General features: G+C 35.5%; 1 protein-coding gene and 1 long non-coding RNA gene across 2 annotated transcripts in view; both read right to left on the bottom strand.

The window, feature by feature from the left end:
- LOC112057996 (hepatocyte nuclear factor 4-gamma) overlaps positions 1–19,296 on the bottom strand; it is a 67,845-nt gene extending 48,549 nt beyond the window's left edge. Inside the window, exon 1 of the mRNA XM_052887729.1 lies at positions 18,838–19,296. Coding sequence (XP_052743689.1) covers positions 18,838–18,934 — 97 coding nt within the window. The 5' untranslated portion in view covers positions 18,935–19,296. The remainder of the gene's footprint in view (positions 1–18,837) is intronic.
- LOC128199217 (uncharacterized) lies at positions 6,199–8,236 on the bottom strand. Its single transcript, XR_008251880.1, has 2 exons — positions 7,445–8,236; positions 6,199–6,617 (listed from the first exon to the last, which is right to left on the bottom strand). It is a non-coding gene; the product is annotated as an uncharacterized LOC128199217 (long non-coding RNA).
- Positions 19,297–25,296: the final 6,000 nt, after the last annotated feature.

Here is a 25,296-nt window from a genome sequence, read left to right as displayed (position 1 = left end):
GGCAGGGGTAGTTAAAAGTTTACATCTACTTTTACGCGGACGAAGTCGCGGGCGTCTGCTAGTCATTATTAATTATCAAAATACGTTGCCCAAAACCAATAGACAGACAGTTCTATGCAAAAAGCCCTGATTAATTATTAATAGGGTATATACATATACAATTATAATGCAGGTAGGTATTTAAAATATATATTTATATTATACATGATTGCTATGAATTATAGATACATTATCTTGGTTGTGCTTGTGCATTTACAATAAATATTAATTAATGTTTAATTAACTCATTACTAATTTGCTTCCGTGCGAAGATTGCGGCGCATTGCAATTTATAATTATATTGTACTGATTTCCTAGTATTAAGAGGCAGTAGGTATCAACGGCAATATTTTGATAAATAATTAGGTATCACTACAAAGTCAAAATTCATATAAGTCAATTAGGCTCAGTTTATAAGCACTTTTGAAACATCAGCAGTACAATTCACTATCTTTTACTATGCTAGTATTAACTAACTGTTACTACCTCCCTACCAAATATCATATTTGTAGCATAAAAAATGAAGGACTTTCATACAAACTTGCGACAGACTTTAGACCTCCTTAAAACGACTCTGCTAAATTTCAAGTTTGTAGTTTAAGAAATGAAGGACTTTTATACAAACTTGCGAGAGTTTTTAGACCTCTTTAATTAGGCCTTATCGCAAAATCCGTTCTTAGCAAATACCTTCTAGACTACCTCCCTGCCAAATATCATCTTTATACCTACGTCAAGGGGTTTCCGAGATTTCGTGATGAATTTTTGCATATAAGACCTTTCGCATTTATATGTATATTAGGATAGATTATATGTAACAAATGATATACCGTGCTTACTGAATCAGTAGTTAGAAGACATTTTTTCAATTCATTTGATGTTTATTTTTAATAGGTAAAGACTAAATACCAAAATAGTGAATAAGCCAGCAGGTGAATAACCCATATAGGTGGAAAGTACTCATCAATACAAATTAATCAAGCCCAAACAAAAAGTGACTGCAGTAAATCCTTGACAAGTTCCATCGTCTGTGTTTCGGCTCCATCATCAGACCAACTCCAAACCTTCATAATGTTGTAGTGGTTTAAAATACCTTATGGAAACACTAACAAACGTACTAGCCGTCTCTACAACTTTCGAAAGTTCCCCTCGATTTCTCCAGGATGCCATCATCAGATCCTGACATGAAAAAAATGGGACCACCCTGGAAGTAAACCCTACAAAACAAAAAAAAGAATTTTCAAAATCGGTCCATAATTGTCGGAATTATCGCTGGACATACATAAAAAAAAAAAAAAAAAAAACATACATACAGCCGAACGTAGAACCTCCTCCTTTTTGGAAGTCGGTTAAAAAATTGACCCTATTATAAAAAAGTTTCATACCAGCGATAGTGCGATACCAATAGTTATCATAATCGGTTCAGCGGTTAACTGTTTTACACAGTAATCAGGTACCATCATTCAGACAGACAGGCTTACCTTCACATTTATAGAAAGAAAGAAGAAAGAAAGAAAAAAAGTTTATTCATTTTTTATCATATTACTATGGATGCCAGTATATCAGTAAGAGTAAAAGGCATGAAAGCAATCGCAATTTCACAGCATCTCTTATCGAGTCTTCCACAGAAGTTGGCATAGGTTAGGTAGCCACTGGCAGCGCTGCACATGCCGGCATCCGTCAAACTACAAAGGTTTATTAATAAACCACGCCCACAACACTGAATATTCCACTGATCTATCTTATCTATATGCATAAAACACCATAATTATATGATTTATAATCCATACTATCCATATCCATCCATCCAGACACATTTCACATATTATAAACGTGAAAGTAAGTATGTTTGTATGTTATCTTTTCACGGCTAACACTGAACCGGTTTGAATGAAATTTGGTACAGAGATAACTTGGACTTTCGAGCAGAACATAGGCTACTTTTTATCCTGGAAAAATCCATAGTTGCCACGGGATTTTTTAAAAACAAAATTTCACACGAACGTCCGCTATACATATATTATATAGGTACGTATGATTTGCCTGTTTCTATGATGTGCCTCGATAAATGGACTATCTAACTCAAACTGAATTTTTAATTTCGAACAAGAAGTTTCTGAATTTAGCGCGTTTAACCAAATAAACACTTCTGCTTTATATTATTAATAGATGTGTCTATGTACACAATTATTAATATTAGGTAAGTTTTTATTATTAACAAGTAAACATCGTGAGGATCCAAACCTATGTGAATTAATGTGCGCCGGTAGGTATACACAAAGTTTTACATTATACATTCAGGTTTTAACCTTTATTGTTAGCTGGCTGTGACGTATGGTATTTTGATTGCATTTTGCGTCTGCTTTTCATTGTATATTTACTTGTTACTCTTGTATTACCTATTCGTACTGTAAGGTTTTGTAAATATTATTGTCTAAAATGTGGTTTTTCTAGTTAAATTTATATGGAATATTACATTGTTGTACAAAATGGAATTCTTAAGAACAATATTAAGACGTCCGGCAGTATGGCCGAGTATTTAATTTAAATTAATAAAGTATTCTATGGCTGTACGATGTAATGCCTTTGCCTTTTGGCATACAAAAAAAAAAAGAAGGAAAAAGAGTGACGCGGGCGGCAGTTATAAAATGGTGGACGACGAAATTAGATTATCGATTTAATTACTAAATTACTAATCATTGAGTGTAAATGAAATGTCAATGAAAATGTACGACAGTTAATGTTTAAGAGATTTCATGATATTGTCAATGTCGAGATTTACTGTACCTATGGTGAAGATGGAATTAAAATGTATACATGAGAAGTTGGACTTTAATTAAATACCATTAAGTTATGGACGCCTCTTACAATAATACACATACGATGACGAAAAGCGTACATAACGAGGTTTTTAGAGTTAGTTAGGTTTTAGGACAGTTTAGAGCTATACGGTTGTTTATTAATACTTGAAAAACAATTAAAGATACTTAATAAAATTAAAAGTATGTAGGCATATTTAAAGAGTTGTAGTCGATAAACCAAAAACTATCATTCTAAATCGGCATTTGTGACGAACAACTGCGGAACCTTCCAGCGCTTGGCCTGACACGCACTTGGCCGGTTTTATGTAATTTTAATGTTGTGTACCTATATTTTTTTAATTCAAATAATTTTGGTTTTATTTTATACAAAGGGGAATTGGAAAACATAATTTTGAACCTCGAAAATCACTTATAGTAGACACAGGGCCTCGGGGGTCGACAATCAAATCTTTCTGTTCCTGTCTATCATTAACGAGAAAACTTTGCCTACATATCGCTTTTTCTTTCATCCCTTCATAACATAATCTTTTTAACATAAAAATCATAGTTAACAAAAAATTACTGTCCCGATTTTAATGAAAATTAAATGTGCCTAATCTTGAAGTATACTTACTCTTTCAAACAAAAAAGAATATTCAAAATTAATTAATAAATGACGAAGTTATGAGGTAACCTATTATATAAAGGTTTCTATGGAGGTAACAAACAAAAAAAACATACGGTTAAAAAACAGCATAAATATCGCTTTCTCTGTCTTTGATATTCTTTTAATATTAAGAGTACTTACATTTGTAAGTATCATAAGCTATATTTTTAATCTGCTTATTTCCACAGGAACGGAAACAACGCGGGTGAAACCGCGCGGCGTCTGCTAGTCTGCTAATAATGTAAGGAAGTGTTAAATAAATAATAAACGTTAAAGTAGATATATTTTGGTTGTAAACTCTCAAAACAAATAACCTTCAGAGCACAGAAGGTTATGTCAGAGTAAAGATATATTTACTGTGGTTATGTGTAACTTAAAATATACAATTAAAGTAGGTACCTACTTGTGTTTAACTGCTGTTAATTTTTGACTGATGGACGCTCGATAGATTTACCGCCGACTTTGAAGTCGTCATTTTATTAAAAAAAATAAAAAATATATTAGCTTGCTGGAATCTTGAAACAATAAATTATTATTTAACATTTTATTTAGATTTTTGCATTTCAACAAACTCAAACATTGTGCTTGTGTACTCGTAGATAGAGAAAATAATAGACGAATGAAGACGGAAGAGATGAAGGATGGGGAATGAAGGATGAATGATTGGATTGGGATGAAGAGGGAATGCGACGAACGAATTCTATCGCATTCCTTATCTTAAGTGTATACCTATTCCCTCTATTCGTCGCTTTCCCTCGATTAAAAAAACACAGTCGTGGAATTTATACGGAAACGTGGCACGACGAAGCGATAGTCAGTGTCATACAATCAGTAGATCGAAAAGTGCTAATAAATGAATTAAAGATTTGAATCATTGCCAGTGATGACTTAATTTATATGCAGAAATTATTTAACTATAATTATACTGTAAATCATTAATAATTCATATTAGGTAACTGTAGTAGGAAATAAAAAATGCTTATTAAATTGTCCAATGATAATTTTATACTATAGATAGGTAAAGGTAGGTTCCTTACTAAATCACCGCAAATAGTGATCCGAATTTAGCTACACCACTGAGCGCACACATGCACAATTTTGTCTTTAATTTCTATTATATATTTATATACTTAGATATAGTTTTTACACTTCCTGAACACACAACTCAACGTTCTAGACGATATTTAGATAATATTTGTTTAATTATAATTAACGTTCGTTGTTTATTAAGCGACTAAATAAAATTAAGTCATTTTGTCAATTGGCTGGTGGGAGGCTTTGGCCGTGGCTAGTTACTACCCTACCGGCAAGCGATTTAGTGTTCCGGTACGATGCCGTGTAGAAACCGAAAGGGGTGTGGATTTTCATCCTCCTCCTAACAAGTTCGCCCGCTTCCATCTTAGACTGCATCATCACTTACCATCAGGTGAGATTGTAGTCAAGGGCTAACTTGTAAAGAATAAAAAAAATAATATATATATTTATATACTTATATATAGTTTTTACACATCCTGAACACACAACTCAACTTTGTAGATGATATTTACCCTGGAATTCATAGTCGTGAAGTGAACAATCCCCCACAAACCAATATTCAGTCTTCACCCAGGGGCTGACTATTGAATCATCCTTCATTGCATTTCATAAACAAACTACTGGAGAGCCCCTAGGTGACTGGAGTTTCAAGCAAATGTTGTCTATGATTTTGCATTAGATCTTTGAAAATTCTGTGACACAACCACAGAGAGACGTATTTTGTTAATTCTTTGACATTTTACAAAATAATTGAGTTTCTAATATTTTCATTTACTTTTTGTTTATCGTAGTAAAATTTAATTCGTTCAAGTGTACAATAGATCAGTTTTATCAAAAAGTTTCTTTCTCACAAGAAGGAGTTGTTAGAAAAATATTGAAGTTATGTGGACGAACATGATCATATACAAAATTATCAGCCGATGGACGTCCACTGCTGGACATAGCCGTCTTGCATGGACTTTCAAACACAACGGTCTCGAGCCGCCAGCGTCCAGCGGCTCCCTGCAACCCGCTTGATGCCCTCGGTCCACCTAGTGGGGGTTCGACCAACACTGCGATTTCATCGGCTCTTCGAACTATGTGGCCTGCCAATTGTCACTTCAGCTTCACGACTCGCTGTGCTACCTATGTCAGTGACTTTGGTTTGTCTGCGGATTTCCTCATTTGTGATTCGATCACGCAGAGAAATCCCAAGCATACTATTTACTATATAAGTAGTTTGATATTTCATACTTTTGTAATGTGGAATCCTACTTGAAATAAAAAAATTATTGTAAGAGGAAATTTGTTTATTTTACTCAAAACCACCTATAATTACCTGAAATAATTACAAGTAGGTACTATTATGCTGTATTTTCTTACAATTTATAGTAAGTGCAGTAAATAAATATAAGTGTAGCTTATCCTTAGGAATAGTGGTAAAATTGCATTTCACAAAGCTTTAGATCACATAAAATTATATATTTAGGAGGTAGGCTTGGCCCGGTAATGGGCTGATAATAATGAACCACACAGTACTTATTGCAATTCTAAAATCAAACCTATATCCTTTTGATACAAAGTTTAATTAATAACAACAATAAATACATAATTTACATATAACTTATTGTTATTATTGTATATTTTTATAGGGCCAGACTTAAATGAAAAATGCAGAAGTAAACATTTAATAATTATCTTTATTAAAGATGTGAATCAATAAATTTCATTCAATTAAGATTTGTATACATTTTCTATTGTTATGGACTTCAGAGTGAGTGACCACCTTACAACATACTGCACTCACTCCTACTACCTTGATATTAAATGCTGCTGACTTTTCAAGGTATGTGGGTCTTCCAATTACTGTGATCTGAAAACTCGGATTTTCAAGAACCAAAGTATTCTCAGTATTCTTGGTAAAACAGTATTCTCAGAGCTCATCACTGCTATTCCCTGCCATGATAGCCGGTTTCTTTAAATCTGTGTATAGGGTCCTCCAGGGTTGTTTATATGTATACCTATGCGTGACATCAATACAGCTTGACTTTTGGCATTTATGTTATTTCATAGAATGCTTGATGGATTGCACCTACAGTCTGAAAATAAACATTATGTTAGTTACATTTATGTAGGTTATATTTATGAAAATAAACATGTAGGTTATATATTTCCTAAATCAAAACTAGATAGGTATACCTAACATTTATATAGGTTAGATTACAAACAAACAAACTAATTAAATTCTTCATCATGAGTATGTTAAGCATGAGTCTCCTCTCAGAATGAGAGGGATAAGGTCCACCACGCTGGCCCAATGTGAATTGGCAGACTTCACACATGTAGAGACAATGTTTTTCCTTCACCGTATGAGACATGTAATATACATTTAAATTCATAAAATGCACATAACTGAAATGATTTGGAGGTGCATGTTTCAGACAGCATTTGAACCTACACCCTCCGAATAGAAGGCAGAGGTCATATCTACTGGGCTATATGGATTTTGACTTACTCCTAATTTATCTATACTAATATTAAACAGGAAAAATTTGTTTGTTTGTTTTGAATAGGATCTGTAACTACTGAACTGATTTGAAAGATTCTATCACTGTTGGGAACCTACACCATCATAATAAAAGGCAGAGGTCATACCCACTGGGCTAATTGGTTTTATATCTACTCCTAATTTATCTTTACTAATAATAGAAACAGGAAAGATTTGTCTGTTTGTATGTTTTGAATAGGCTCTGGAACTACTGAACCAATTTAAAAAATTCTTTCACTGTTGGAAAGCTACACTATCCCCGAGCTCTATAGGCTATATTTTATCCCCATATTCTTACGGAAAAGGGAACCACACAGGGTGAAACCGCGCGGCGTCTCCATGAACAAAAAATTATTGATAATGAACAAAGGTACGTACCTGATAACATCCCGTTTCATAGAATCGAAGTGCTGCTAGAATGTATAATACTAGCGGTATTGGTATTCCTCTTTTGGTCTTTTGTGTTCATTCTTCATCAAACAGAGGCATATTATGCCTAATATGAGAATCTTTCGTACATTCCATATCGCCATAGTATTATACTGGGTTTACGCAATTGCGAATATATATCTTGGGCACTGATATAACTCGCTGTTTATAACTTCACTTATAACGATCAGAACGTCCACTTTCTAATAAATAAATCACAAATAACAACAAAAAAAAAATGCCAGGGGATGGTTTGGCTGACAAATATCGGTAATTCAGCAGTCAGCCGCCAGCTCCTGTCAAATGAGGGGTTTCTTTTGTCTATGAAACGCGTAGGGGTTGAATTCGACACATAGCGGCTGAATAATCCCCTTAGGGGCCCCCTACTACGACTATGAATTCCACCGTATGAATTCCAGGGTATGAATTCCACCGTTAGATAATATTTGTTAAAATAACGTTCGATGTTTAATAAGCGACTAAAAGAAATTTTCCTCATTTGTCCGCCTCAGTTTTGGTGCGCTAGTACCCCATCTCTATAAATATTATAGTATAAAATATCATTGATTTTATCATACTAATTGCTAAGGTATTTCCAGTTCCGAAGTCTGTTTTTAGGAATCTTACAATTCATTTGTTCATTCATGTCATTGCATTTTCTTCCTTAAGGGAAGTGGAAATATAAAAGGTAGTCAGTAAAGTAGACAAGCGCAAACTTAATTCGTAAAAAAAGTAGAACTTCAACTTCAACTTTTGCGTTTCTTAGCGGATTTTCTTAGTAGTCTTAGATTTTGTGTTTCGAACTGATAGTCGCATACAACAGATTTTGTACAAATGTTTCTAGCCAATTTGAGCATAGAATTCGAATTAATTTTCTTTTGTTTTTTTTTTTTGGCAATTAGGTCATGTAGTTCATACGTATATTTTTAATTGATTTATCGTTGTTGTTTGTCATGAGTCGTCATGAGGTTTCCCAAGAGATCCCCCTATGGATCCGTTACGAAACGTCGGTAATTTTCTTATTGTGCGTGCCATTGCCTGTTAGGTACACGCATCATTCGTTTTGTGATTAATAAGGCAGACACTCTTTATACCTATTTTTCTTCGTGTATGAAAATCGATCATTTATTTTATATATTTTTATTATATTTTGTATGTATACATTGTTAAAAAATTGAAAAAAATGGAGTAATAAATAAATAAGAGAAAAAATTGTTTACTGAGTAGATACAGTAGGTAATATAATTTCCAACACAATCTACTGATTAAGTTCAGCGTGCAAATTTCAACAATATTTTACAATAATATGTAAAATTTAAAAATTATTCAAAAAAAATCTAATTCCAAAAATTAATTACAAAAATATAAAATGAAGGCCTGAGAAAAATATCAAATGAAAAAAAAAATTGATCGCCTCTAGATAGATCAGGAACTACTGGTCCGATTTGATAAATTCTTTCAGTGTTAGATAGCTCGCCCGCGCTGTGTTATTATAATAGGTATGTAGGTATGTTATTTACCTATTTATGTTCAATGATATTAATAAGTTTCATTTGTAAGAGAATATTGAATACACACAAAATTCTTCTCACATTACCCCTACAAAACTTCCAAAATCTTTTTACAGAAGATAAAAAAACCAACTGTGTAGATAATACCTACTAATCTCACAATTTCCGTTTTCAAGACTCGTTAATTTTCATTGATGATCGGTTAGTCTATAGAATAATACAAAAGTAACAATTATTATGTAAAGTGGAAGAATATTTATATTTATATAGTCATTTAAATATTTAATAACATTATTCATTGTTCTTGCGTAAAGCTGGTGTTATATAAATACCTACACGGTTGCCGTGAATTCTATTTATAAGTTCGCCAAACCTGTAAAAAGTTGTGAAAAAATAGTAGGTAGGTACCTAACCTCGGACGCTTGCAACTTCGTCCGAGACCAAATCAGAGTACACTTTCATTTCCTTTCTGGCCCATTGTTAATTTTCGCGATAAATGGGATCTTTTCCAAGGCGTCATTTATTTCTATAATCAAATGTAATCAAAATAAGTGTAAGGATTAGCCACGAAAAGTAACAGATAGACAGACTAACTTATTTGCACATTTATATTTTTTATTCTCTCTTTTATTTATTTATTCTTTTTTTAAAATTTTTAACTGTATTACAATCCCAAAATATAATACAAAACACAATTAAAAATTTATAAAAAAAATCAACCCTCCCGCTGCGGTACATTTTGAGTGCCTGAGCAACTGTTTTTTGCACAATTATATTATTAGTCTGAATAAAATATTCGATGAAGTGTCAGTGGCGTAGCCAGGTAACCAAGGGCCCTGGTGCAAATAAAAAAATGGGGCTCCTCTACTATCTTTATTTTTTTATTAAATAAGCTACTTTATCATCAGCTCTTTTTCGTGTGGCAAGTAATAATCTAGGAGCCCGTGAGCGTCAGATCTTCGTCATTTTATAAAAGCTGAAAGTTTATCAGCTCATGCTCCTACAGCCAATTATGGAGTTTGGACCGTGGTGGCTTTTTAAGTTAGCAGGTTTCAAGGATCCAGATCCTCAACCGTCTAAGTATAAAATGTATTTTTTTATGTTTTCCTCTGCATAATATGAGAAACTATATCCCTATTCGCTTGACACCTAGCTTCATGGCAACCCTGCGCTAGAGATCTTTAAAGTTTTATCTTAATTGGTGTTTTTCGAAGGGTTGACGCGCAGCTAATTGACTGGCGACTGGGGATCTAATTTCTCATATTATGCGGATGAAAATACACAAAAACTACACTTTGTACATAGACGGCTGAGGATCTGAATCCTTAAAACCTGCTAATTTTCAAAGCCTGCGGTCCAAACTCCATAGTACTTACCTATGGTGTGAGCATGAGCTGACAACAACGCAGATTATTTATTACTCACATGCTTAGTCCAGGTCAGAGTGCCTAGTAGGAGTTTTCAATGTTTTCATACAATTGAAACAGTTGTGCAGTAGTGCTACTAGATGGCGCTGTTTGAATTCCTTGAAAATTTATGTGATCGTTACAGTATGAAAACATTTAAAACTCCCACTAGACACTCTAAGCTCTAATGCAATCTGAGATTGATAACATATTGTTATTTACCATATTGTAAACAGTTATGTGCATTTTAAGAAATTAAATATCACATGTCTCAAACGGTGAAGGAAAAACATCGTAAGGAAACCTGTATACCTGAGAATTTTCTTAATACTCTATAGTCTATAGCGTAGTGGACTATTTGCGTAACACCTCTCATTCTGGAACCAGACGGAACGGACCAGATTTGAACATACGCCCTACGAAACGAAAGCAGAAGTCAAATCCACTGGGCTATTATCTTAATATTATTATGGGACATCTAATTATTAGTGACGTGCACTAATAATTAGATGTCTCAAGATCAATATGAATTGCAAATGACTTCATTATCGGAATTAGTAATTGGTGTGTGTTTAGACGAATTAACAGTTAATGTGTGATGAGATATGACCGCGACTTGACACGTAGATAACAGAGCTCTTTAGCGCGCATTGACCCGGATTTAAAATTACTTAAAGCTACCTTTATTATTACAGTAATTAAACGATTTTCTAATCATAGCGGATGCTCATTTTAATTCTTCCGTTTTTTTATGTATAGGTGTCTACTAGCTATTAAGCTACTCATCATCCAATAAGTCCACGTGCCTGCAGCGCTAACGGTAGGTCATCCGGTAAATCCAAATGATCTTGTATTGGCTGGATCTTTATGATTTCATGCACATCGCGACCAACACTCAATCAGTTTGACCGGATGTCCTGCCGTTAGCGCTGCAGGCACGTGGACTTATTGGATGGTGAGGGGCTAGTACTATCTACTTGTTGCGCTGGCCGCTGACGATCAAGCTGTCAGTGCTGCCAACAGCCATACATTATTGTCTGTATCGCGTACTATATTGTCTCAAAATACCTTACATAAAATACACAAAATTCAAAACACATAAAATACAATTTTACATAGTAGGGTTTTTTGCCTCGCTTGGGGGTACCTACTGGGTTTGGGACATTACCACAGAACAATACATTTTAAGAATATTTCTATGACTCGCAGGCAGCACTTTTTAAAACGTGTTCCATAAATGAAAACAGTCGGGATCCATTTTTCATTATTTATTTACCAACAAAGCGACAAAAAAAATAAGAAAACCGTCAAGAAAGAGGATAGAGGAAAGGAGGAAAAGTTACTCTATTTATATAGGCGGTGGTTTTCTACATGGAACCTTTTGCCTTTGTTTGGTCAGTCGATAACTAAAAAATACGCGAGTGATCCTATAAGGGTTCCCTTTTAAAGTGATAGCTTTTCTACTCTGACGATTGGAACCCTAAAGACAGTTGGGTATCGAACGTTAGACCTCTCTCCAAGTCTGTTACGTAGACTGAACTATTGAGGTTTGTATTACATTGTGATATCACCACGCCTGTTTATTTCTTATCAACCGATTACTTTATTTGCGATAAGATTTTGGCCTCAAGCTGACAGTAGAAATTCAAATTACACACCTACATTTTTTAAATATTTAGGTATAGCGCTATAGCAAATTTTATAATAATAAGCATAAAGACTAGTATAGTATGCGCGAATCTGCATGTCCACTTTGAACATGAGGTGTAAGTATGACTGTGCATTACAGCAAAGTATACGTATGTCGAAAATATTCCAACGGGCTCACAAAAGCTACGCGGTATGACTTTTTGCAATGTACTAGAAACTTGGCGCATTGTATACCTTAATTTCAGTTAAGGAAGTATGTATGGAATGGTATTCAAGGTAATGAATATTCATTTCACAATAATTAAAGTAATTTTATTTACTCAAAATTCTTATCATATTTAGCCACAGTTTAATTGTTACCTACCTACCATTTTTTTAATAACGCCAAGTTAACGCTTGGAGTTTTTATAGTTTTTTTTTCAAGTTAGAGCTCGTTGAAGTTGGTTATGTAGTTACTTCTAATCTCATGGTCTGGGATGGAGGGCTCTTCGAGCTGTGGGCCCGTGGTATTTTGCCAGCACTGCTACCATATACTTAGTTAAGCCACTGTTTCTCTTTTTTGTAGAGAGCGTAGGTTCAAATCCGGTCCGGGGCATGCATCTCCCACTTATTAGTTTAAATATCACGCGTCTCAAACGGCGTAGGAAAATCAGTGTGAGGAAACCTGCATATCTGAGAGTTTTCTTGTATTTGTGTGTGAAGTCTGCCAATCCGCATTGGGCCAGCGTGTTGGACTATTATCCTAACCCCTCTTATTCTGAGAGGGGACTCGAGTTCAACAATGAGCCGTGTATGGGTGTTATGATATGTTAATGATGATAATGATGATGAATTGTATATCGTAAGTAGGTAGGTACTAGGTACGTAGGTAGATAGGCTTAGGTAGGTACCTAGACCTACTCCCATTCATTATTCATTCTCGGCGAAGGCTCTTATATCGTAGAACGACTTGTATTGTATTCAGTAGCGTAGCGTTCCTTGGAGGTGCCCTGGATCAAAATAAGATGGGGGACCCAATTAATGAAGGGTAAAGATTACTTACAAAAGAAAATAATGTAGTCCGTGGACCCCGTTTCATTGTTATGGTTGATACAGCGGTAGCTAAGCCCCTGATTGTATTGTAATAACTTTCTTATTACATGAATCTAGTGATATGTCGTACAAGACATTGATCAAACGTCCGGACATTTTTTATTGCAAAAATCTACCTATAAACATGACAGACCAAGAACCGGTATCTAAGCTTAACAAAGTAAGTATATGTATCTAGATATATGTAATCTGGTAGCTTAGGTTAGGTATTAAAATGTAGGTAGGTACATGGGTAATCTTAGCTGTTATTATGATTCATCTATAATCAAATATCCATTTTTAAATCATAAATGCGAATGTAACTTTATTTGTTACGACTAAATCACTTAAACGAAACCAACTGGAAGCTATATTATCAGCGAGCAAAATAGGCTATAAATATCATAAAGCTGAAGAGTTTGTTTGTTTGATTGATTGAACGCGCTAATCTCAGGAACTACTGGTCTGATTTGAAAAATTCTTAGAGTGTTAGATAGGCAATTTATCGAGGAAGGCTATTTAGGCTATATATTATCCCCGTATTCTTACGGGAAAGGGAGCCACGCGGGAGAAACTGCGCGGCGTCACCTAGTGGGCTATATTTATCGACGTATTCCTACTGGAGCGTAGCTACTGTTTTACAGGGCGACTTTTTCAATCATTACCCATCAGTGGACTCTTCTGAAACAGCTAATCGGGCAGGAGATTTGCCCAGACCTGGATTAGCCTGTATGCTATTTAAGCAGTTCCCGTCTACGGGGGCACCACAGACGACCGAGAAAAGAACGAGTATACGAAAGTCAAAGCAAAAACTTCGCACGTTTTAATTTTAATAATTGATTGATTTAATTTTTTTAAAAACTCTTTGTAGTTCACATAAGAAAGGCTCACAGAGAAAGATTGCTTTGGGCATCAAGTTACCTCAATCCGGCACTGGGTTTAGCCCCTAGACCCGGGATTATCTACCAACATTTAATTTATCAAAATAAGCTAAACAAGATTTCCATTGATCTGCTTTAAGCAATTCATAAGGACTTCCGCAAAGCAACGAAACTGAAATTTGAATTTCTCTAAATTTAGATTTCATGTTTATAGAGATAGGTAGTTGATCCATATAATTTATATCTTGTACCATTGAAGCGTCAGGCAAGCCGCCAACTTTTGATTGAAGATTGACTCTATGTAGCTACGACCACCTACGACTGTTTTGGTTGACAAGGGCGGTCATGACCTCTTCGACCTCTTTTTATTGACTTTGTAAAATACTTCGCTTTGCTCTTCACTATATCAAGATAGTAATAAGTAAAGTATATCTTAGATATCGCACAGGTATTTAAATACTAAATTACTGTCTCATAAAGATAATCATTTATTTTTTATCACGAGTGTTTTATTGCGAATTTATGATAGATGATTTTGCTTCACATTTCAATGTAGTTATAACGTCTCTGTGTTATAATAATAAAAATAAACCAGATGAGTATGAAGAACCTGAGGATTTATTTACGGTTTACAACCACTTTTTTATGCGAATTCAAAGTTCACCTATATTCGGCTGTACATATGTATGTTTTGATATACAAGTAAGTTAGCATTTGACTACAATCCTGCCCTAAAAGCGTTAGCTTTCTGTAATCCGCCTGATGATAAGCGATAATTATGTCTAAGGATGAGCGTTTGCCCAGAAAATGTCTATTCACTTTGAACTGGAAGATGTGCTTATTGGGAAAGGGTATAGTATAGGTTGGTACCTATCTTGATCTAGATAGCAGTGGCGTAACTATACTGTGACAAGACTGGCAAAACTCCACGGGAGCCAGTAGTATGATTGATATGATAGACCTAGCCAGGTAAAAGAAAATCGGACAACCGGATGTCTTGGACGTTAACCCTAGAAGCCCAATCATATTTAAATAGCTATAAAGCCCAATCATACGTAAAAATTACGTGTAAAAATAAATTTCAGAGTTTTCCAATGTTTTTCTGGTAATGAACTATATTTTTGCATGAGTTATCATAATTTAAGTTTTAATTAATAAATAAAATACTTTTTAAGTTAAAAATACTCTTTATTAATATAATTATGGCACTTTAATCAAATCTTGGAAAAAAATCAACAAAAACATCAAGCTTCTAACACTATTTCTTAAAATTACGTAATTATAAAAAAAAATCAAGTAGTTTTAATTGTTTTCATAAAATCAAATAAACTTGTAATAATACTATATAAGTCTCTTAGAAAAAAACAGTCTTTAAATGCAGTCTTGACAAACATCAATATTGTGTTCTCCACATATAGCCTTTAAGCATTTGCAACACTGCGCTTTGGTCATCCGCTTATTTTTATATGAACAAAATCCACAATAAAGTCGTTTCTTTGGTTCTGGCTCATCACTAATATTTTCCGGAGATGGCGGTACCAAATTTTACAAAACATTTGTTATATTGTCTCGTCTGTTATATAAAGTTGAAAACAGAGCAATGGATCAACAATAGTCCGACACATTCGCGTTGGTCCTCTATTTGTGCCTATAATATTGATAGCCGAAGTCCTTCCCGTCGTACGTCCCTTTGTAGTTGACCATATATGGTTGTTTTTTCCACGTATTGACCGCTGAGGCAAACAAATTATACTGTGTGTAGTCAATGAAGTTACCTCAAGATTAGGCAATTCCCGAGAAGCAATATTGTTATCGGAGCCCTCTTGCCTTCTTGTATCTTCAATGAAGTCGATCATCGCGTCCTCGTTATCACTCCAGACATCATCTTCAACCACAAGATCTTCTTCCTCGGAGTCCGAATCCAGCGGAGAATAATCGTCATCATTTTCTAAAATTGCAACTATTTCGTCCTGGTTTAGCTGTTGACGGGATTCCATTTTGTATTCAACCTGAAAATATTAATATCATATGAAAAATGTAACGAAGCATTAAGATTAACTCAAATAAATCACATAAATAAAAATTAGAAACAATTTCAAAAGTTACACAAAGCCCAATTATACGTCAAAATTACGTGCAACCTCTCTATTACAACAAAATGGCGGCACTTACCGAGATAACGCAACTGCGTCCTGCGAGGTCTTAATGGCCACTGAGTTGGTTCAGAAGTTAGCGGCGATCGGACGGTAAACGTGAAAGAGACAGAGATATTTCGCCATGGTATACGTAAAATTTACGTAGATTGGGCTTCTAGGGTTAAACTAAAAAAGTCGGTAGGTTCTGCCTACTTTCACTCCGAAGTCAATAAAAAGTAAAAAACAAACAAAATTTAATAAACTTAATATATACTTTAACTTTTGCTGGCGGCTCGAGATCGGTATGCTTGGAGGTTCATGCAAGAGGCCTATGTCCAGCAGTGGACATCTATCGGCTGATAAGATAAGGTAAGGATGTACTTTAACAGATAGGTAAGTAATACATAAACATAAAATGCCTCATTATTACCAACCCTTATTCGGTTCACTATTGAGCACGAGTCTCCTCTCCAACACCTACCCTACACTACCCCTATTCAATCCTACCTTCTTCCTGTAACCTTGTTTTGCCTTCACTTTGTGGTATGGTATTAAATTTCGAATTGACTCATTAGTAAATAAGATTAGGTAGTAAGTAGGATTGATTAAGGCTAGATCTCGCACCGCTCAACAGAGACCTACTATGTCAATAATAAGAAAATATCTTATCTAAAAGATTTTGTAAATAGATTTTATTTGAAACTAAGTTTCATTTGAAAACAAAACACATGACCTTGTCTCTAGGTGCTGATTACTTATCACACGCATTTAATGATAAACGCATGTGTTTTTAACAGATTTCAAGACGTTCGACTCCGCCAGCCAGACTTTTAAGAATATCGTCAAGCCTGCAGCGCGTATAGCTTATGTGGGCAGTAAAATAATTGGCCAATTTGAGACAGGCTCGCGCACGATGGGTTCCGTACCATTATCTTAGCTATCGGCATAAAAATCAAGTTTGTTGTATTATTTAAGGGACTCCCTTAAATAATATGTATATTTTATTTGGTTTTTATCACATATTTTTCAACAAGTACTTGTTGTTATATAGTCAAAATAATCTATGAAACTTTCAACTATTTAACCATCAGGGCATAAGAGATACAGCTTGATGACAGACGGACGGATGGAAGAACGGATAGCGGAGTCTAGTAATTGGGTCCTGTTTTACCTTTTGTGCACGGACCTCTAAAAATATCGAAACGTAGCTATAACGATTTTTCTTTTTTTTCACTGCCTCCATCCATCCATTAAACGCGCTGCAGACTTGACCGTGTGTGGCTGGCGTGAGAAACACGTGCTACAGAATTTTATTCCTTCCAGGGGTGTAGCTACTGCCGTATTAGCCGTATTAATGATATAGGGCCCCCGATATAAGATGTGTGAGACTTACGTGTGAAAGGAACATTAGTCTTTTATATTGTCCTAATTAGAATATTAAATTAAAATTATAAAAAAAAACTATCGTTTAATAATTTTTTTTAAGCAATCGCTATTTTGATTCTTAATAACATTAAAAGATTTACCACATCTCATTCGTCGCAGAATGACTTGAAATATTTTGTGTTAAAATTTCAGATAGAAATATTTAAACCGACCTGAGGTATCGCGATTACAAGTCAGAATTTGTTTTGATTGTTTATTTCAATGTTTAATTTCCTATACCAAAAAGAAACATTTAATACATCTTGTAAATAATATGTAGTTATACCACAACAAATGTTTTGGTCCCAATTTTACTTTGCGATGAAAGAGGATAAATCCAACACTAAAGAGATTTTTCTGGATTTGCCGCTCCTATAATGGGCCCGCTGACTAATTTTGATACAGGCCCCTTAAAGGCACGCTACGGCACTGTTACCTACCTACCTACTACTTACCTATTTTTTTTTTTATTCTTATAAGTTAGCCCTTGACTACAATCTCACCTGATGGTAAGTGATGATGTAGTCTTAGATGGAAGCGGGCTTAACTTGTTAGGAGGAGGATGAAAATCCACACCCCTTTCGGTTTCTACATGGCATCGTACCGGAACGCTAAATCGCTTGGCGGTACGTCTTTGCCGGTAGGGTGGTAACTAGCCACGGCCGAAGCCTCCCACCACCTAGATACACAACATAGCGTCCATGGTAACAGAAAGAAGCGCCTAGTAAATAGACGGAACAGAATATTATAATATCTTCGAGACAAATAAGTTGTAAGTACCTACTTGCTGTGCAATTATAGTTAAGTGCCTATTTTTTTCTTCTTGTTGATAGATTGTTAGCATAATTAATAATTATTATGTAAGCGCTTCAGTTCAGCTTAGTTGTTAGCTTCGGTCACTCTTGTATATCATGGGGTCTTGGGTTGCAGTCCCAGATCGGCTAAAAAAAAATATACTTGGATACTGTACCTAAATAGGTTTGAATACCCCAAACATTTCTTATAGAAAATAAAAACACAAGAGTAATCCAATTTTCATAGAATCCTGGATTTATTTTGACCAAAGAAACAGTTTAGTTTTTTAAATTATGTAAGTACCCAAATACTCAAGCGTAGAACATTCAAGTCTTTTTTGGTGACACGATATTATAGTTACTTATGTAGGTATATGTAAATGTAAGTGAACGTATAACGCAACGTTCAATACAACTAAAGGTAGATTGATACATAACATTGAATACACCGCAATCAAACAAAACTTACCAAGAATTTGCAGAAAACTGTCCTCGAGCCTCATAGTGGAGGAAAGGAGGTAATCCGTCCCCTCCAGCTCGCTGGGAGCCATCAGATCGCTCCGCATTTTAACACCTTAACACACTCAAAATACAGTCCAATTTGCAACGAACAAAATTCAACGATACTCTAAAACCATGTTTATTTTTCGGTAACCACACTGACACTTGTCGTAAATCATCATTAACGCATTACGTATATCACTACGTTATTAGATTTACGAAGTTTTTATTTTTTAACGTTTCTTTTATTTTCACGACGCCGCTTCCGTTTTCCGATCACATAGTAATAAATGTAGGTACTTGCAGTGGGTCCGGTTAGCCGCGTCGCGTAATTATGCGACGACGTAAACAAGCCGGAGCCAGTTACACAGCTATTAACGTGTTTCGGTATGATAACGTGGATAGCGCGGAGCGGTGAGACTCGCGGCCCGCGACTACATCGCACGCTACATGCGAGGTGTTTCGTGCTCTGTTAAGGCCGCCGATAAGCTTACGACTGTCGCGTTCATACGCATCAGTCGTAAGCGTAAGCTAATCGCACACATTGCGATAAAGTTCGTGAAGCCACAGCTTCTACGCTTAAAGAGACCGACGTATTCTTAAATGTTAAACTACACGTATCGGAAACGGGTTGACATAAAGTGGATTTAAAGGGCAAAACACTATTATTGAATGAAAGTCTTGTTACCAATAAACCCTCGAATGGCAGAGAATAACCTTGAATGAAGTCTCGGGCTTGTGATCGAAGGATGTAGGGTTAAAGACGTCTTTTAAAACTAGTTAACACTCCCCTTCTCCACTTAAGTCATTCTTCCCTCCTATCCCAAAATAATTCATGAAAGGATTATCCAACAAGAGGTGTGGACGGATCGAAACTTACAACAAGAATGAGCTAGGCCGCCCGAGCAGCTCGTGTTGGCACGACTATAGATAAGAGGGTATTTAATGATTTATTTTAAGTTCTTTGTTAGGCAGCGTGAGCACCGTCACGCTGCTAGTCTTTTAAGTGATTTGTGCAATATAGTTTTTTATTGTAAGTAATTATTCATACTTAATGTTTCATGTTGTAATCATAAATTGTTCATAAATTGTTTAGTGTGGGCATGGAGAACATGTCGGGCACGGAAGGTGAGTGCATTCTAAAGGAATCCTTCAAAACTATATTCAAAGTCACAAGTCCTGGGATCGGCTCGATGTGTTTCCTCTACTACAAAATGATGGTACAATCACTGTAGCTGCTACCTGTAACGTCATTAATTTTAGCACAGAAAACATATGTAATTTTAATTGTATTTCAATTCGAATTGTAATAATTTTCCTGCTATTATTATTGACGTAGCTTTGACAATGCCTACTTATATCCAGGTACACATTCAAAGCCTGATCAGAAAAATAAATAGCTTCGTTAATTAAATTTACACAGATGGCTGAAAAATGTTTGTGGCGGCCCCAATACCAACAGATTTTTTTATATTTCTTGTCTTCTATTGCTTAGATGCTTAAGCTATGTCAAACTAGCCCAAGTGTAAGCACCCTCGTCCTTACTATAAGATAAGCTAATCACTGGCTCGTTCCTACACTGGAATGGCAAGCAGACCACACACGACCACCCCGATCAAGCGCTGGTGATAGACTGTCCCATTGCCCCCATTACCAATGTACATGAGATAGTTTAAGTAGTATTGTAGGTATCTATTTAGTATACACAAACGCTACACCAAGAAATGTAGAAATGAAGAGACAAACATCTGAGCTACCGATAACAGTGTGCCTAGTCGGAGTTTTCATACTGTTACGGTCACGTAAACGTAAACGCGAAATTGTAAGGAATTGAAACAGCGCCATCTAGTGGCATCGAGAGACAGCAAAATTAGTTAGTATGAGTTTAGTTTACGCCGTCACTGTCGAAAAGTCGTACGTTAGCGCGGTGAAAAGTGAATGATCCTCATTAGTTGAAGCAACGTTTTTGACGTTTGTGGCTGAGTATAAGTTGCACATTTTGGCAGATCGAATAGTAAATTAACTACTCGATTGAAAAACGCGACTATCGCTCGTGCGACAGTTAGTATCCAACGTGTAGGCAGCCTATTACTGACATCTCGTCGCGAGCAGTCAGCTGATTCGTTCACTATAAATAATACGGAATTATTTGAATGCACTTTTAACTGCACGTAACATTAGGACAGCATTACCGTTCAATCGTCGCTTTGACAAACGTTACCACGTGGTTGTTGGTTATTTTTGGCGGTCAGCCTAAATTACTCTAACCTACAAAGTATTATATTTGTGTAAACCGTAGATACATTCGTTCGTGTTGCGATAGTTACACAATGACTTGAACATTTTTTATCTTCATTGGAGGCTCGAACTTGTATATCCTAGTAATTATATATTATTAGCGGATGCCCGCGACTTCGTCCGCCCTTAAACTTCCTTAATCCAACCCTCTGTTGCTGTCTGTAAAATCCGTTCTTAGTGGACCTCTACTATCTATAAGCTACCTCCCTGCCAAATTTCATCTTTGTACGTCAAACGGCGGGTTGAGCCGTGATAGCCAAGTGGATATGACCTCTGCTTCCGATACCGGTGGGTGTGGGTTCGAATCCGGTCCGGGGCATGCACCTCCAACTTTTCAGTTGTGTGCATTTATAAGAAATTAAAATATCACGTGTCTCAAACGGTGAAGGAAAACATCGTGAGAAAAACTGCATACCAGCTGCGTGTGTGAAGTCGATCGACCTCAAGCGATTTTTGAGATTTCGTGATGACCTTTCGCATTTATATATTAAGATTAAGATCGACTCCACTGCTGGCCATAATTCCCCGATTTCTTACACCATCCGGACTTTGATTCGGCCTAGGGGGCTTCCGGGTTGATCTTACCTAGACCAAAAATTTGACAATGTCCCTGCTGTATTTGACGGCCTCCGTGGCGCAGTGGTATGCGCGGTGGATTTACAAAACGGAGGTCCTGGGTTCGATCCCCGGCTGGGCAGTTTGAGATTTTCTTAATTTGTCCAGGTCTGGCTGGTGGGAGGCTTCGGCCGTGGCTAGTTACCACCCTACCGGCAAAGACGTACCGCCAAGCGATTTAGCGTTCCGGTACGATGCCGTGTAGAAACCGAAAGGGGTGTGGATTTTCATCCTCCTCCTAACAAGTTAGCCCGCTTCCATCTTAGACTGCATCATCACTTACCATAAGGTGAGATTGTAGTCAAGGGCTAACTTGTAAAGAATAAAAAAAAATAAAAAAAAATTAGGTAGGCAGGTACCTATACTTATCTATTTGAAAATTCGAGATCCTAATATGAAAAAAAATAGAATTTTGAAAAAACCCTTTAATGTTATGAAATTATTACACTCTTGATCAAGTCATCAATATTCACTTTCTGTGCGCTTTCATTTGAGACTCCACTCGAGTATATTTGCCGACTTTCGGTTATTCTCCCCCACTTTAACCCCCCCCCAGAACTTTTAAACAGCTCAACCGATTTTCAACAAACATGTCTAAGAACACTCGCACATACTAAATTTAAATTGCTTCATCATGCATTCATGAGTTCGAGAGTTATGGTGCCACAGACAGACAGAAAGATAGACAGACACGTAAAACTTATAACACTCTTCTTTTTGCGTCGGGGTTAAAAATAATCGCAGCTATACTCTAATAACTCCCTATCAGATAAAAGAATATGTTCTAAGACATTATGCGTAATTTCGATTAGATAATATTACGTATATTTATCGCACATATAGATATTAAAATCTTTGGACAGGTATATAATTTATCTAAGTCATACTTAGTACCTACTTACCAATCTTGTACTTACCTACTCTAGTTGTAAAAAGATACCGGTCAACTTGAGAACCTCCTCCTTTTTGAAGTCGGTTAATTATGAAAAGGTTTGTATTTGCGGTTGTCAAGGTGACGATCGTTTTTTTCAATGGCTTAGGTACACCGGCTTCAGTACGTTACTTGTAAACCGTCTTCGAACTGATCAGCAGGTAGAACATTATAATATTATGATGTTATTTTTCACTTTTTAGTTTAGTGGGTACTTCTTCAGGTTTTGAAGTCGGCTGTTTTTTTTTTAATAAAATTTTATTATCTGTAAGTATTTCAAAATTTAACACTAACAATGTAAATTAATATAATAATCAATAATTACCAATAAAAAAATACTTCTTGTTTCTTTAGCTTTTCTGTAAACTGTTTTTAAATACGGACGCCATTTTTCTTGAATAATATTGAAAATTACTGAGTTTTTGAATTTTGTATTTGTGACGGGTACGACACCGGCTGGTTCCGTACGCTCAATCTGTATATTATTGATTAATCTGTGATGGGGATAAAAAGTTTATAAACTTTTTTTAACTTAATTTAGTAAGGAGGGGAAAGATTAAAAAAAGTCTACATTAATCATAAAGATTATCAAAATCTACTGACTGGTAATTCGCAAGATAAGCGTGTTCAAACATACATACACATACCTACTCAATAATAAAATGTAGGGTAAAAAGTAGTTTTTAGTATGCCTATAGCAGATTTACCTTGTCTAAATACATATTTATCGTTATCATAATTTTGTGATAATCTTGACGAATATCTAGGTAGGTACGTTCGAGGATGTTCGCCTTTAAGTTTGCGCGGTTAGATTAGAAGTTAAAAATAATAATTTAGTTTTATCTACATTTAAGGAATATCTTGTCGCCCCCTAACGACTAAGTAGGTAAACTATTAAGAATTATCATGATTTATGTACTTAACATAGTACTATGATGTTCGTTATCTGCATCATGCAGATGTACTATGCAGTGTTGAATAACTTAACATATATATACGTACCCACTGATATCTATAGTTACTTTTAATAGAACTGTAACAGGTGAAATTCTGTACATTGAAGATATTTTGGAAAGTTTAGTTAGATGGCGTACGAGTATAATCGATCCAAAATCCAAAATAGTCCGTATTTTTGTTGACCGGGCATCACGCTGAAACTACTGTATGAATGCAAATCAAACTTGGCACGATATGAGACCATAATACGACGTAGGTTATAAGATACCGTCTGTCCGTATTTCTGTTGATCGAACATCACGCTGTAACTACTGAATGAATGCAAATGAAATTGGACACGATTTAAGACGATAATATGAAGGTTATATGATACTTTTTTCGCAAAAATTAAAGGGGGTGAAATGGGGACTGTTTGTATGGACCTACTTCATTCTGGCGCCTGGCTACATGTCATCATCATATCAGCCCATGGACGTCCACTGACAGAGGCCTTTTGTAGGGACTTCCAAACATCACGATCCTGAGCCGCCTGCATCCAGCGAACTATGCGCCCCACCCATTGCCACTTCAGCTTCGTCGTTATCAACCCATATTCGGCTAACTGAGCTCTTGTCTCTTCTTAAAATGAGGGGTTAGTCCAATAGTCCACCACGCAGGCCCAATGCGGATTGGCAGAGGTCACACACGCAGAGAATTAAGAAAATTCTCTGGTATGCAGGTTTCTGCACGATGTTTTCCTTCACCGTTTGAGACACGTGATATTTAATTTCTTAAAATGCACACGACTGAAAAGTTGGGAGATGCATGCCCCGGACCGGATTCGAAGCCTCACCCTCCGGAATCGGAGGCAGAGGTCATATCCACTTCAGCTTCAGCTGCATGTATTCCGGATTCATCTTTACATAGGGTACGATTGAATAATATTTCAAAATACGATTGACATTTCAAAATTTGCTTAATATTTTACAGTTGTATTTGAAATAAATCTTTTTGAATAATTATATTTAAATGTTTTCTCATTTTGTAAAGGATTTTCATTTCGCAGTTATATGTAACAAAAGAAATATTTTATATAAATAGTTACAGTTTATTCAAATATCAGAATATGTAAATACAATATAAAAAATGTTTATAAAAAGTACAAAATTTCCAAAACTAGGTACATATAAAAGGCACTTAAAAGGTCAAACAATAGCGATAAATCGGTTTTAAACAAAACATTAAGCTAAACTTGATAATATCTGATCGGACTCCAAACTAAAAGCCTTGGGTTCGATCCCCAGTACATAATGTTGGACTACTAACTTGGCCATAGTTAAGGAAAAAGTTTAGCTAAATGTTGTTGGTAACAGAAGCATCAAAAGTTTTGGAGAAGTTAATTTAGCTTAAGTTTATTTAAAACCTGACAATCATCAATTGCTCCTAATTCTAATTTGAGTACAACATTAATTAACTTATTCAGACCTAAATAAATGGCAAATAGTCCAAGAGACAACTATACTTGTCACAAGAAAATACATTAGAGAAAAAATCATGGCACTTTCAAATTGAAGATTTGTCCTCATAGTACAAGATCAGGTATAAGAAATATATACTCTCATCTGTTATTTATTTGGGATAAGAAAT

Source organism: Bicyclus anynana, chromosome 20, assembly GCF_947172395.1.
Source record: "Bicyclus anynana chromosome 20, ilBicAnyn1.1, whole genome shotgun sequence".
Taxonomy (NCBI): Eukaryota; Metazoa; Arthropoda; class Insecta; order Lepidoptera; family Nymphalidae; genus Bicyclus; species Bicyclus anynana.
This window is presented reverse-complemented; position numbering and strand designations above follow the sequence as displayed.